The sequence below is a fragment of the Coturnix japonica genome, chromosome 38 (genome assembly GCF_054131305.1).
Source record: "Coturnix japonica strain WE chromosome 38, WE-NBRP24, whole genome shotgun sequence".
NCBI lineage: Eukaryota > Metazoa > Chordata > Aves > Galliformes > Phasianidae > Coturnix > Coturnix japonica.
This window is the reverse complement of record NC_140700.1, coordinates 3,438,480-3,453,648: the sequence shown is the minus strand read 5'-3', so window position 1 is coordinate 3,453,648 and position 15,169 is coordinate 3,438,480. Positions and strand designations below refer to the sequence as shown.

The following is a 15,169-nucleotide window of genomic DNA, read 5'->3' as shown; positions in this document are numbered from 1 at the left end:
GTTCTACATCTTGCTAGTTCTGTCTGCATTTTGCTTGTGTATCTTCTAAAAGCAGAAGTTACAGTTCAAAAGGGTAAGCATGGTAAAGCATGTGAGCTGCCCTCTCTGTTGCTCCACTCTGTTCATTGCCAGCTATAAGCTGGTGCTTGGCTGCACCTTCTGTTTCTCTACCTGACCTGGTTATTCCATAGTGTGATAAGAAGAGATTCTGTATCAGTGGAGTGGTTTAATAACGCAGCTTATGGCATTTTTCCCTTTTCTTTTTAAACACACGGGGCACTTAACCTCATTGCTGTGGTATCTGCGATCCGTACACTGCATTTGTGTCACGGATGTTTTTATCTGGAGCAAATATAGCATCACCTCCAGGTACTGCCGCACTGCTTCAGCTTTTGATTAATTAGCAGTGATGGAATTAGCAGGTGTGGCGTTTACTTTGCCCCAGAAATAACTGCTTAGAATGAAATGGTGCAACACCAGGATCTGTGAGCTCTCCTTAAAGAGCTGCTCTTCCCCACTGCCCTTGCTCTTTGTGTGTATGATTATGAGCAGCTTAAGCCGCTTTGTTCCTCAGTATTGATCTTTTGAACCTGGTGTATTTACTGACTGCTCAGCCAGCACAAGTTAAAAGTCCCTATTGGCTCCGAAGTGGTATTAACAGGGAATTGATACAGAACCAAATGATTATTTATCACATTTAAAGGGTGTGCAACTGAGAAGTAGACATGTAGGGTTTTGTAGGGGGATAAGATTCCCTTGGCAAAGAATGGTAGCTGGAAAGTTTAAATCCAAGAGAGTTTTGCCTTAGGAATATATTGCTTGAGTTTCTTTTGGTGGTGCTTGATTATAGGATGGCAATGAAGTCAAAAGGTGGAGTTCAAGATATTATCTGTTCTGCTGCCCAGCGTGTTTTGGCCCTACAGGTGGCCTTGAAATAGTGCATGGATGAGACCAAATTGATGTGAAGAGCTGCCGTTTGTGTTCTTAACCATCTCATGCATCAGAGGAAACCTGGAAGAATTGTGGAGATGGAAAGATTTCTGAGCACATTCCCTGTATGTTAAAGAACATATTTGAGCCACAAAAAGAACAGTTCTTCATTCTTGCACCAGTGTTTGGGGTCTGTGCCCCAATGTAATATGGTAAACGAAGTATAAAAAGATAGCTGCCCTGCAGGAGGTGAGGTTATTTGTGCTACAAAGGCCCTGGGGATGCAGGGTAAGGATAACACGGGGCTCTGGGGGGCCTCTGGTGGGGGGGCCTCCCTGATTATTAAGCGGATAATGCAGAGAGGTCTGGCTGATGAAGCTTCTCACTGTGTGAGTTGGTCAGCATTAGAGAAAGCCAGCATGGAGCTCTGTGAGCTTGTGCAGGGGACGAAGAGGCGCAGAAGCTGCTACCTGCCCTTGGTGCTCTTAGAAAGTTAACTGAATCGGCCAAGGAGGAGCGGGAGTTATGGCTAACCTGTTTCCTGCAGGGGTGAACCCCAGAGGTTTGAGACCAAATGAGGTTTGGCAGATGGATGTCACAGACTTCCCAGAGTTTGGGTGTTTCCGTCACTTGCATGTCACAACTGACACATGCAGTGGTTTTCTCTGGGCTGTGGCACAATCTGGACAGACCGCCATGCATTACATAAAAGCGTTGTGCATGGCCATCGCTGTCATGGGTGCACCTCATGAGTTAAAGACTGACAATGACCCAGGATATAGAAGTGCATGTTTTGGATGCTGGTGCACAGCTTGGGGCATTAAACATATCTTCAGCATTCCCGGCAGCAGCACCTGCCAGGCTATTATGGAGTGTGCACATCAGACCTTGAAGGGGCGTCTTTGTGCGCTTAAAGAGAGGGGAGGGCTGGAGGGGCCTGAGCTGTGCCCACACGCTGTCCTCCTGCGTGAGAGAATCGGATGGGAGACCATCAGCTGACCGAATGGACACCAATAGGTCAGGTCCTGATCAGACCTGACGCAGGGCCATGGCTCCCAGACCCTGCTCCTCGTCATGGGCAGGGGATACGCCTGTGTCGGGACCCCAAGTGGGCCCTGCTGGCTGCCGGCACGTTGGGTTAAGCCGGCACCAAATGACGAGCCATCCTGCGCACCGTGAGGATCCGAACATCTCAGCACCAGTTTTGGTCAATGTCTCCTTGGTTAATGTCTCCAGTGCAGCCAGTGATTTGACGTCAGCACTGGGCAGCGGCTGCTGGTAACGGCACATGAGACTGCGTTGCTCCCAATGTGCCTGAAGGTCCGAACTGGGAATCCAGCCTTCATGCCGGACTGATAGTTCGTGAGCGGGGGAGACCTTGTTCCTGGATAGTCCCCCAGTGGTGGACATTCAGAACGATTCTGCACAGCCAATATGTTTTTGTCTTCTTATTTGGTTATGGAGTGTGACATTATAATGCGCACTGGACAGAACTGGAATGCCACGAAGATTCTGTACAATAGTGTTACATTGAACTTGGAAAAGTTGTAACTCCATTGTGCACTGTGCTGTTATCTTGAACTTGAGTGCACTGTTCTCTACAAGTTGACTAAGTGTTGCCATACAGCATTTCACAATTGTTAGGCAGATTGCTGTTGTGTGCTTTCAGGACTGTAGGCACTACAGCTGCATCACTTTGGCATGTTATTATGACAGCTTAATTGTTTTTCGCTTATGTTTAATGTTTGATTCATTTGCGGAATAGCCTTAAATGTGCGAATCACCTTTGGAGTAACAGGGAGTACGTGGGGGAACCTTTACAGGGGATGGAGATGATAAAGAGGGGGGAGATGTTGGGTATTGGGCAGGTGGTGCCTGCGTGCACCAGGGCTGGAGTCAGGGAGGTCACAAGTATCTGATGGGGCGGTTCTAGATTCTAGAACCCTTCCAATTGTGAGAACAGAAGTGCTGAGCTGTGTGCGTGTTCCACGGTGCAGAGTCCAGTGGCAGTTGGTGCCCGGTGTCTGTGCTGAGCAGCATTGAGGTCTTTAGGATCGTAGGAATCTGCCAGAGAGGAATCTGTTGTGAAGGTACTAAAGGTAAAAAGGCAGCATTTCTATCAGTATTATAGGAGGGAAGGAAACTTTATCCTTAACTGCTGTTTTTGTTCCCTTTGTCATGCAGTCAGTCCAGCAACTAACTTGAGAAACCGACTTCTCCTCTCTTTAGTTTAGATTTGGGAAAATTCCCTGAAAAAGAAAAATATTTTTTGGAAAATTCACTAATTTTTGTGTGAGTAAAAGGTTCCAGCCTTTCCTTACTGACTGTAGGAAATGCTTAGCACAGAAATGTGCAGCACTTTAATGATAGAGTTCCGAATCACTTGAATTTGATCTTCTGTCTGTCCTGGTTGTAGGTTTTACTGCATTTGATACCTTAAAAAAGAAAAAACCAACAAAACAAACCTAAAATACCAAAATATTTGATTTTTACATCAGAAAAGAAAAAAGAACCAACCCAAACCCTTGTTGTGGCTGAGCAGAACGTGCTGCAGCTCCATGCAGTGCTGAGTTACAGTATACAGGCAAATGTGTGTGGATCTGTGTATCGATACGCACTGTCATGCTTTTGCTGTACAAGTAACAAAGACAGGGGAAGGTTTTAGTGTTTTCTTCATAGGTGAAGAAACCTTGAAGACCAGAAATTCCAACTTAGAGAATTTGACATTGGCAAAGTGAGGAGGAAAATTCTTCCTACCCCGTTATTCTTAATTGACGGATTCAGTGTTGGTTCAGCCTACAGGAGAAGTGAACTGCAAGGCTTTGAAGATCGCTGTCTTTGCTGAGGTTGTCCAGGTGGGTGAGCTTGAAGACCTGCAGCGGTCAGACAAATGTGTTGGGGTTACTCACTGCTGTCACTCGTGGTGTTGAAGGAGGGGCTCCATTGGAGGGCTTGCAGCCGTGCAGCCCAGGGGCTCCGTGCTGAGTCAGGGTGATGTTACTAGAGTTTGACCAGTGTTGAGGAGGGCATTGTTTTGAAACAACTGCTCCTGAGAGACTGATTGAATGAAGAGAAGAAAGCTGGGAAGATGATAGATAGGAGCACAGCTTAACTTTATGTGCTTCTGATATTTCAGTTTTTTCTTGCATGCACAGCTTCTTTTTGCTCTTGTGGCCTTTGCCTTGCAGGTTGTTTTCCTGCATTTAAGCTTTTACTGGGTGAATGTTGTGTAGGGGGGGATTTCTTTGTTCACCCAGTAGCCAGTTGGATGGGCAACTGGAAACTCAGCATTTATCTGTGTGGGTTTTCAGCCTTGCCTGCCATCTTTGTGCAGTGGTTGTAAGGTTAGGATCAAAGTTTTAAATTGATCCTTTTCTTCCTGTAGCTGCTCTGCTGAGTCCACCAGAGTCTGCAGGTGACAATCCGAGGGCAGCTGAGATAACAGTGCAGCAGAGCAAGCTTTCTGTGCACTCCAATACCTTTCCACAGTCATTGGAAGTGATGGAGGTGGACAACTCAGAGAATGTCCCAAGCCCGACACTTCCTCCCGTTGTCATCAATTCTGCACATGATGACAAATGTGATGGTGAGTGTGGTTGATTTCCTGGTTCTCTAGTAGTTACTCTATTCACTTAGGCTGCTTCTATGGGTTTACCAGGTAAGTGTAGCTGTTTAAATAAAGAACCCATCTGTAGTCACTTCAATTTGTACTTAAGAATATTAACTGTGGGCTGAAGTGTCATTGTATGAGCTACATAAATGTGAGAAATCTGATTGAATTCCTACCGCGTAACTGAAGAGACTGATTTTTTCTTTCCTTGTACAGACCAGCTTTCTAAGGAGGGAGAAGGAATAAAAACACCTGTCCAGCAACCAGCTAAAGAAAACCAGCATGGATCGCGGATCATTTCCATCAGGAAATCTAATGCTGATACAAAACAAGGTATTCCAGGATTAATCAGAAGCACTTGCCAATTAACTCCAAAGCAATTTATTATACAAACACAACAGAACATAGGGTTGCTGAATGGACTCGGCTATTTCCATGATCTTGTTTCTACCTCGTAACTTCATGTGCCTTTCAGATTAGGAAGGTAAACTCCTTTGTTTACAGCATTAGAGCACGACGAGGCCACAGCATGGAGTTTAAGTGCCTGTATGTGCATCTTTTCAACCAGTGGTGAAAGCCACATTTGCTGATAGAGGAATCTAATGTCATGTGGATGGGATAAAGTAAGGGATAAAGCCTACTTTTAATATCCAGAAGGATGAAAGGAGGGCAGCAGACAGACATCAGGTCCATGGTGCTCTTAGCTGTGGGAGAGCTGACAGGGTTTGTTCTGCATGCTTCTGAGCAGGAGGCAGTTTGCAGAGCTGTGGTCCTCAGCGTGTGCCTCTGTCCTTCAGTCTCATTCACTGCTCTGTGTTCCCAGATGACAGTCTGAATTTTGGAATAAAAACACTTGAAGAAATCAGACTGAAGAAACAAAAGGATAAAAGCAAACAACAAAGTGGTGAGTTCATATGCCCTACTTTGTTATCCTTCTGATAATACTCAGATAGCTGGCACTGTGTTGGGGAATAGAGCTGTGCAGTGGTTGTTGCACATTGGACAGTAGTGAGTAACAAATGCGCTTTGGTCTTTGTGACGGTTCTGTCAGGTTTGTTTTTGTTGTTGGCAGTGGCTTTTCTTTTTCTTGTTGTAAACACTGTCTGTTTGTTCACTTGGATCAGAAGGGCCTTCAGGAGCTCCTGCTCATCAGCTCCAATCTCAAACTGTTCCTGTGCCGAAGAAGGAGAATGTGCGGACACTGGTCAGAACTGTGACGCTGTCTGCAAAGCAGGGTAATGATGAGTACCTTTGTTTCCATTTGGTGGCTCCTAAGTGGAATGGATAAATTACAATTGGGACTTACCCTGAGTGCATTACAGTTGCAATATTATTTTCTGTCAGGGCTGTCAAAGTGGTGTCTTTTTTTGGGTGGGAAATGAGCTCACAGGTCAGTAATTCTGTTGGTTTCTGTCAAATAAGCACTTTGTTTTTCTTTGTTTTAGGGGAGGTGCCTGTGATTCGACTGAATATTGCAGATAAACCTGGAAAACAGGAATCCTCTGTAGGTAAGGGCTGCTTGTGAGCTGCTGTTTGGCTGCCTCCACATAAATGGGAGGGCACTGCTGAAGCAGGAGGGAGGAAAGTGTGTCGTGGGTCTGTGATGACTCCATGTGGCACACAAGTGTAGCAGCTGGAAGGTGAATTTGAGAACATACACTTGGAGAAACCAAAGTTTGTGGTTGACTTGTAAAAATCTTTCTCCAAAGGAATTATCTTAGGAATGTTGTTGTTTTCTCTCTGTAGCTGATGTCAGTGGCCTTCCGCTGAAGCGCAGCCTCGCAGAAAGGCTGGGTAAGAAGATCAAGATTGACAGGGCACCAAGGAGAGGTAAATGGTCATTGGTGTTTGCTGCACAGATTCTCTAGGCTTTCTGCTTATTCTTTCTCAGGAGCGTTGTTGTTGGGAACACTCATATTCTGTAATATTATGACAAATCTGGAAACTTAAGCTCTCGTTGGACTCTCATTTAATCATTATGCTTCTCCTTTCTTGATGATGGCAGAGAACGGTGCCAAGCCAGCAGGGGAGATCCATGTCAAGACTCTGGAAGAGATCCGTCTTGAAAGAGCGAATCAGCGAGGAGAAACCCCAGCTGCCCCCCAGGCAGAAGGGTGCTGTAAGGTGGAGGATCCCAGCTCCGGGGTGAGGCCTTCCCCTGCAGTTCACATCAAAACCTACTCGGAAGCCCTGGCTGAAAGGAAACACAAAGGACTGGAGGGAGAGAAGCAGAAAGTAGAAGAGCTTCTTACTGAGAAGAGAGCTGAGGGTAAAAGCAGGAACAAGAGAATTTTCCTTCCACCTGGGCCGGGTAACGTGAAACTGGAAGAGCCACGGCGTAAAATCAAGAGATTGGAAGAAATTCATATTAAAACTTTGGAAGAAATCAAGCAGGAGAAAGCCCTGCGGATGCAGCAGATCGCAAAGCCAGCAGGTAACGAGGTGTTTCACTGTCTGCTCTGCTGAAGTGCTTCCCCTGTCAAGCAAATGGAGTTTGCTTAGAATTGCCTGGGCTGTTTCTTACAACATGCAAAGGCAGGAAGTGCCAGGATGTCCATCCGTGTGTTTTTCCATTGAATCCGTGGTGTCTGCCTGCTTCATTCTGGAAAATTCATTCGCTGTGATGTTTTGTAGTTCAGTTTCTCTTGTACATTTTTTTTTTCTGCCATGTTTTTGGTGTGGCATGTTCTGTGTGTTGATGCCAAGGTTGCCTTCATCTTTGGCGTGTGTTGCTTAGTTTGATATGTAAATGTATTTGAAAAGCATGGATTGACTCCTCAACATGGGGGCCAACCTCTGTCAGAAAGGTCAGGGGGGTGAGTTATTCATTGGGGAGGTGAAAGGCTTTGTGATGAGACAGCATGTGAAGGAGGGAAGAGCTTGGATACTGTATGGACTGCGTGATGTCGCCTCTGTCTGTGCTTTGTTATTGAATGTGAGGAAATAAGCACATGGAGGAAACACTGGCACTCAGGTTTCTTTCTATGCTTGCCATTGACCAAGTGATTTTCTTTTTCCTTGTTTTAAAGCACCTGGAAGAGAAGAGAAAAAGACTGTGGAATGGAGCAGGGCTGCTCCCAAAGCTGTCTCTGCACCCGCAGAGGTGAGTCCCTTCTGTAGATGGACACATTGACACAATTTCTTCACATGTTCTCATGTCTCACTGCTCACCATGTGCCACCATCATGAGTGCATTCCTACCTTCCTGCCTTTGGTGAAGAGCTGCAGCCATGTTTCACAATCCTGGTACTTTCAATGGCTTTCCCAGTCAGCTTTGCACTCCTCAAACTCAGAATTGATCTGATTGTATCTGGCAGTGAGGCAGTAACCCTGCTGGCACCAGGTACAACTTGTGAGGTTAACGTGGGGGGCACTGGATACAAAAAGGCCACGATGGCTTCGTGTTCAGGGAAATCAGACTGTGGGTGGATGTTGTGTAGGGGAACAGGAATGACTTTCTGTTGCTCAAATAGAATGTGGTAGGTAACAACTCCAGTACTGTGCTGATTTAAATGAGCTTTCTTTGTTAATTGCACACGTTTGAAACAGTGTTTTCACAGCAAAGCATGGATCTTGTTATATGCAGGCATTTATGAAAGGGTCAGTGACCCAAGTGACAGGAATGTACTGTTCCAGGTGCAGCCGTTTTTGCAATATCTCCAATCTGATTTCCTTCATACACTCTCCCTGGTGTTTGTTCTGATTTTGCACTTACTTTATTTCTTTTTAGCCCTGGGATCAGAGTACACCAGATTCTAGAGCTCAAGCAAAGAGCCTTGAGGGGGCAATAAAGGAGAAGCTGCAGCTGAGACAACCAAAGAAGCTGAAGAAGGAAGTGGCTGCTGTGCCGGCTGCTGCTAAAGAAACAGTCAAAGGTAAAAGTGCAGAGCTTAGCAGTCCTGAATCCACCCTTCATGGTCAGCTTATCAGCTTGCAAAGGCCTAAGTGAAATCTCAGCACGGTGGGCACCAGAATTGCCAGGGAAACCATCAGCCCAACCTCAGGAGCAGAGAACTATGAATGAGTGTTGAGTGTGAGGTGGTCCTCGGAAGTAAAGGGACCTGAGTGCTCATGGTGGGTGCGTGCCTTTGCTTAGTGCTAGAAAGGGAAATGCTTATTTTCTTAGTTCACTTGTATTCCTTCCAGCCAGACTTCAGCTTGAGAACGAGGGACAGACAGTGGCACTGAGCTGCAGACTTACCTGTGTGATAAACCCCTGGATGTATTTTGTGGGTCTGTTGTGGCTTGCACAGCGTCTGGTTGCACACTCTTGTCTGTAGCTCCTGCTTTTTCCTTTCTCTAGAAAGGAAATGGTCTAGGGACCATGTATTGCTTTCTCCTGCTGTATGGCTGTTTCCCTTGTCTGGGTTATAATATGGTGTAGCTGTGCAGTTTCTTTGTTCCTTTGGTCGGACTGTTGGTATGCAGCACTTACTGTGGAAGATATTGCTGAGATTTGTGGAAAGAGCAATGTAATTTTGCTGGCCAGATGTATTTAACTGTGGAGAAGAGCTGTGGGAATGACAGGACAAGCTGGACTCCTCTCAAGGCACAGTTGTACCAGCTCTCTCTTCTTCCTGTAGCCAAGGGCAACGTGTGTGAGAAGCCTTGGGATGGCAAAGCCAGCAGCCCCATAAAGAGAGCAAGGAAGAGGAAGGCTGCTGAGATCTCTCCTTCTGCTGTGGCAGCTGTGAATCCTCAGGGAAGCACTGAAGAAGAGGAGCCTCCAGCTAAAAAGGCTAAAATAGCAGCTTTGGTAAGGAGAGGAGGAAGCATGAGTGCTGCCCTGGTCAGGCTTACTGATAAGGTCCTTCAGGAGCCCCTTGGCCCCCGTGTTGGGTTAAGGCTCAGCAGTGCTGAAGGAGAAGTGCTGCAGAGGAAGGATCTCCTGAGCAATCATTGACTTTGTCTTCCTTCTTCCCAGACTGCTGCTCCAGCCCTGCCTGAGGTCAGCCTGCTCACCAAGGCTGTAGAAGAAGATGACTTTGAAAAGTTCATCTCAGAAATCTTAGCAGGGGAACTGGAAGCCAAGTGCAACGTGTGTGAGAAGCCTTGGGATGGCAAAGCCAGCAGCCCCACGAAGCGAGCAAGGAAGCGGAAGGCTGCTGAGATCTCTCCTTCTGCTGTGGCACCTGTGAATCCTCTGAGTAGCACTGATGAAGAGGAGCCTCCAGCTAAAAAAGCTAAAATAGCAGCTTTGGTAAGGAGGGGAGGAAGCGTCAGTGCTGTCCTGGTCAGGCTTACTGTTAACGTCCTTCAGGAGCCCCTTGGCCCCCATGTTGGGTTAAGGCTCAGCAGTGCTGAAGGAGAAGCGCTGCAGAGGAAGGATCTCCTGAGCAATCATTGACTTTGTCTTCCTTCTTTCTAGACTGCTGCTCCAGCCCTGCCGGAGGTCAGCCTGCTCACCAAGGCTGTAGAAGAAGATGACTTTGAAAAGTTCATCTCGGAATTCTTAGAGGAAATGGAAGGACAATATGACTTGGAGCTGGAGAAGGACGTGGATGAACTCCATCTTGAACTTTCTGAGATGATTGACAGTATATCTGAGTAGTCTTGTAGTATATATATATAAAAATAAATATTTTAAAAGGCTTCACAATGAGTCTTAAAGCACAGCTGAACTGGTAAAAGATTGGCAGACTACATTCCATTGTCCTGAGTTTTCCTGCTGGTCAGAGTTGAGGCCCTGTGCATCCATTCCCTGCTCCTGGTTGGCTCCTTTCAGCAGCAAGAGGACAAAGCAGTTCTGTGACAGCCCAGAAGGACGTCCATCTGTGTGCTGCAGTGCCTGGCAATTGATCTCCTGATCCAGTGACGCTCTGAAGGCTTCAACCTCAAGCTCCTTCCTTCCTCCTCCCTTGGCCATGCTCAGCGTTGGGTGCAGCTGGAAGCTTCTTCGGTGCTCCCATTTCTTGGGCAGTCCCCATGTCTAGCTTGGAGTTCTGCCAGCTCTTGAGTTTTGTTGGTGTATGCTTTTGTTATTGACTTGAATCCTTTAAGGCAACTTAATGACAACGTGGGGGTGGGAGGGAGCAGAATTATTCTGGTGTTTTGGACCAAATGTGCCACTAAGGATTGGGGGTGCTCCCTGCCTTCCAGGAGGATATTTTATCCTTTCCTTTTGTATTTGCCTTCTATTTAAGATATGCTATGGACGTAGTCAGGCTCCTCTGTTTGTGCCGCCGGCTCTCAGCTGTGTTTTTAAATAAACCTGGCACAGGACAGCAGTGCTGTACTGCAGCATCTCAGGCACGGACTCAGATGTGAACGATCCAAATTGTTTACTACAAGTTCTCACATCCCTTATATACCTTCACAAGTTGTTATTCTTCTTCTCCTTGCAGAGGTGTCCTTGGTTCCCATGCTGTTTATCTTGCTCCACAGCTGCTGCTCTGAACAGCTTTTCTTGTATTCCCACAGAAAGATTTCTGAGCATGTTCCCTATATGTTAAAGAACGTATTTGAGCCACAAAAAGGACAGTTCTTCATTCTTGCACCGATGTTTGGGGTCTGTGCCCCAATGTAATATGATGAATGAAGTATAAAATGATAGCTGCCCTGCAGGAGGTGAGGTTATTTGTGCTACAAAGGCCCTGGGGATGCAGGGTAAGGATAACACAGGGCTCTGGGGGGCCTCTGGTGGGGCAGCCTGCCATGTTTGTGATGCATTGATTGAAAAGCATGAGCGCCTGCGACGTGTGATACGTTAGACTTGAGTTTGATCTGGAAGTGTGGCTTGTTAGCTCAGCAATAACCACATCCTGGGCTAACACACATCTCCAGCCTCAGAGTTTTGTGTAGACCAGGAAATGGTTTTTGTGTGTTTTGGGTTAACTCTTTCCATAGATACAGGTCAAGTTCAAGCACAGTGAACTCTCCCACTGTGACAGAGAGACCCATGAGGGCTTCTTGTCCTTTAGGTGAGTAGCAAATTAAAGCCTCCAGGTCAAATCCACCCCTTGGCCTTAATGTGTGGTTGCAGTTTGGTCTCCTGCTTGCTGGCTTTTTGGATAGGCAGCCAATGGAAATAATCGTGCACAAAGCCAAAGGTGAATTTCTCATTCTCTCCCCTTTTATTTAATTTACCCTTCAGAACGATGATCTGTTTTATATTCAAGGCTTTGCTTGCAAAGGCCGTAGCTTAAAGAAAGGCTGGTATTTTATTTGAATAATCTCTTTTCAGGTTAAATAACATTTGTGTTTTAAGTAGATAAGATAACAGTTCCAACAGCAATAAATTTCCTGTAGTCGCGCTATCTTTTTTCCCCTAAGCATTTCTAACTGAGCAGTTGGCCTTGTTAGGAGCTTCTGTTCAGCAGCATCAATTAGTGGCTTTCCTTAACAGCGGTGTCTGTTAGCTTTGTTCATTACAAACATTTTCCCTTTCAAACATTTCTGATGAATTGGAATGTTTTATGGCTGAGAACATGGCTCCATTTTCTTTCCTTGAGATGACATCAGCACTGTTTTCCACCCCCCTTCCTCCCCCCCTTGGCTTTTCTGCTGTTTTATGAGAAGGATATCGTTGTCACTTCTAAAATATGCCATTTTTACTTCCTGTTAAATGAATGAAGGGAAGGAATAGTTGGAGCACACTCCTGTTTATTACAATGAACCATCACTTTTTCCCCCCAGCACTCCCACCTCGCTGCTGATTATGATGCATTTGAAATCAGTCGAACCAGGTTTTGCATTCAGAGATGATTTGGGTTTTTTTCAGTCTCATTCACGTCCACCTAAACTGGTTTTGCACCCTTAAATGTGTAACACCACTTAATGACTTTTAAACTCCTTTCTCATGTTGATGGTTTCTTTAGCATAGGGTACCAAAAAGAAAGACAGAGCATCTTGGGTGCAAGTCCTTGTTCTGGCTCTTGCATCTCCCCACAGCACCAGTGGCTTTTTAAGTGCAGGAGACCAAATTGCAGGTATTTTTTTTTAATGTTTCTGTGACTTTTTACATTTCGTTTTCCCAAGGTCATTAGATTCTAACACGAATATTAACATAAATAGAGCACTTTGAAAAAGAGGGCTATTATGTCAGCTTTGGGTGTTATTAGACTGGCTCCGATCTAAGAGGAGCTTGTTGGGTTTTTCTTTCTTTCCAGAAATATGCTTTTGTTTGGTCTTTGGGTGGATGCACTGAGTGTCAGTAAGGACAGGTTACATCTCCTCTAAGAGAAGCCAAGCTCTTTCAAGGGGACCCAAAGACAATTTAGGAAGGGGAAAAGCCCTGCCCAATGGAAGCTCTCCCTCTTAGCATGGATTGCATAGGTATAGCTTTAGCTGAACCCACAGGTCGATGCCCCAAAGCATTGCTCTTTGTTCTGTTATTTCTCTGTTCCCCATTGCATCTCTTTCATTGCTGTTCCCTGCTGGAACATAGCTGGTTTGTGTTAGAAAATAAAGTGCATACAACCTAATGAAAAGGTAATTCTTTCAGTGCAAAGTTTTTAATATATAGTTAATAACATCTGTCAAGCTACTACCTGGTGAAATGGTTTGGCTCATGAGAATGCCATTTGGGAGGTTATAAATCACCTTAGTTTGTTTTATTTTACATATACTTCCAGATAGTGATTTAAGTTAATTAACAAGGGTGTGAGAGTTTACAGTATCACAGCATTGCTCCTTAAGGATGCCTGGTAGAACTCTGAGTGCCATGAGAACATGGGCTGGGGGTTTGGCTCCTTGGGCTCCCTTCAGTCCCATCACAGATACTAGAATGCTGGAGCACTCTGCAGCTTGCTGAGTTAAAGGCTCACAGTGGCACTCTATGAAACCCTTCCTCTGCCATCCTCCTCAAGCAGTCTGATCTTTGAGCTCAGGCTGTGGCTCTTACAGAGTCACCTCCTTTGGAAACAGCACCCACATGAGTGTTCTTTCATTTTCTCTGCAGTAATCTGCTGGCTCCTCCATGACCTTTCTCCCTAAGAAAAACCTGTATACTTCAAAGATCTCTCAGGACAGTGAAACTACTTTGTTTCTGTCAAACTTAGGTGCAAAAAGGTCTCTCTCATGCAGAATTACTATTATCTCTTTCTCTTTTCAAACAGGTCTTTTCAAGTAAGATTCTTTCAACTATAATCTCTTTTGCATGTTTAGTCAGTCTAGTGCAAACCCGACGAGGAAGAAACTCTGATCTGATGGTAGAACACAGTACTCATTAAAAATAATAATAACCAAAAAAAAAGGGAAATCAAAGTCTGTGGATGCTTGAAGGCATAGCTGACACCAAAACAAACAACGAAGCTTTGGACATAAACCCAGTCTGGCAGCCTTGGCAGATCAGCTGTTGACATAACAGCATCTTAACAACAAAAAGCAAAGAAAACAACGGCAACAAAAATCCTTTTCATCACTTTGCAACATTTCTGAAAGCTCTTATTTTATTGTCTGCAGGCTTTTCTTTGGCATACCTTGGACCCAGAGCAAGGAGGGAGTAGGAAACACCATCCCAGAGCTGTGTCTGCATGACGATAAGAGGATTAGAAGTTTAGAGAAAGCTTTGTCCTCATGTGGTAAGCCCTGATAACAAACTTTGACTCAGTTAGCTGCTGCTTACAGCACATTCCTCATTGGAACATATCTGCAATTGACCTTGACATGGAAAAAATAAACCCAGTGGAAACAAATTGATGATGATCTCCGTCTAACTGGAGAGCAGGCTTCTGATGCGAGCACTGCAGCGCTATCCTTTTGGTAGCCCTGAGTCTTTGTAGATGGTTAGAGCGTTTTAGGGCATTCCTTCCTTCTGAGAAGTGGCTTTGGCCAACCAACTGGAGGCTACTGAGTTGCCCTGCAGAGCAAAGGTGTGCTGGCAGGCAGCCCTGTGTTAGTTTTGATGGCAAAGCTGTCTGATCTTTTCCAGCTCTGATTTTTAGTCTGCAAAGTAAAAAACTGCCCTATACCAGGGTGACTCCAAGCCAGGAGAAGGGTCCTGTGCTCCTTAGAGGGAATTAAGAGAGGTAACTGATCATTCTCTGTAGCTGATCCCATTCTGACAGTTCTCATTACATCAAATTTGAGCGCTCACTCTATCACATGGAAAAAGGGGGGAGGGGTCTGTCTTGGACCACTGCTGGGGTGGGTCTCCAGTGGTGCTTGTGTCTTGACCTCAGGCAATGCTTCCATTCTTCCTTTGTTAGACAAGTGATTTGTTGGATTCCAAGGACCCCTCAGTAAGTCTCCTGGGCTGGGAGAGAGGATGGTCAGTGATATCTCATAGGTTTCATCACAGAACAATTGTTAACATTCAGGTTGGTCATCCCTATGACTTAACTTGAGTTTGTCACGTCAGTATCACAGCAGAAACAAAAGAGCTGCTATATTGGCAGGTGCTGGAACCTTCCTGGATCATTTTGATGATCCCTTCTTGTTTTATTGAATGAAATGGAATCGATCCTACAGGGTCCCTTCATGCATCTCTGCAGATGAGTGTGTGCATTGTTCTCTACCTCTGATATCTCAGGTCCTCTATGGCAGAATTCTGCATCCAGCAAAGCTGCTTTTACCTATTGACAGTGCTTTGGGAAGGAGCAGAGCTGGGGTGGCTTCTTCTGCAGTCGCTTCCTGTCCATAGAGCATGAGCATATGGGAGTAAACATGCTGGGAAATATTTGTGCTGTG

The 15,169-nt window shown here is 45.5% G+C and overlaps 1 protein-coding gene across 1 annotated transcript; it reads left to right on the top strand.

Moving 5' to 3' along the window:
* Positions 1 to 8,864: 8,864 nt before the first annotated feature.
* Positions 8,865 to 13,874, top strand: LOC146754798 (zinc finger CCCH domain-containing protein 11A-like). The gene is made up of 4 exons (XM_085527443.1): positions 8,865 to 8,884; positions 9,403 to 9,412; positions 9,465 to 9,740; positions 9,909 to 13,874. The coding sequence occupies exons 1-4, from the start codon at positions 8,865 to 8,867 to the stop codon at positions 10,089 to 10,091; spliced, it is 489 nt and encodes a 162-aa protein (XP_085383569.1). The 3' UTR covers positions 10,092 to 13,874.
* Positions 13,875 to 15,169: the final 1,295 nt, after the last annotated feature.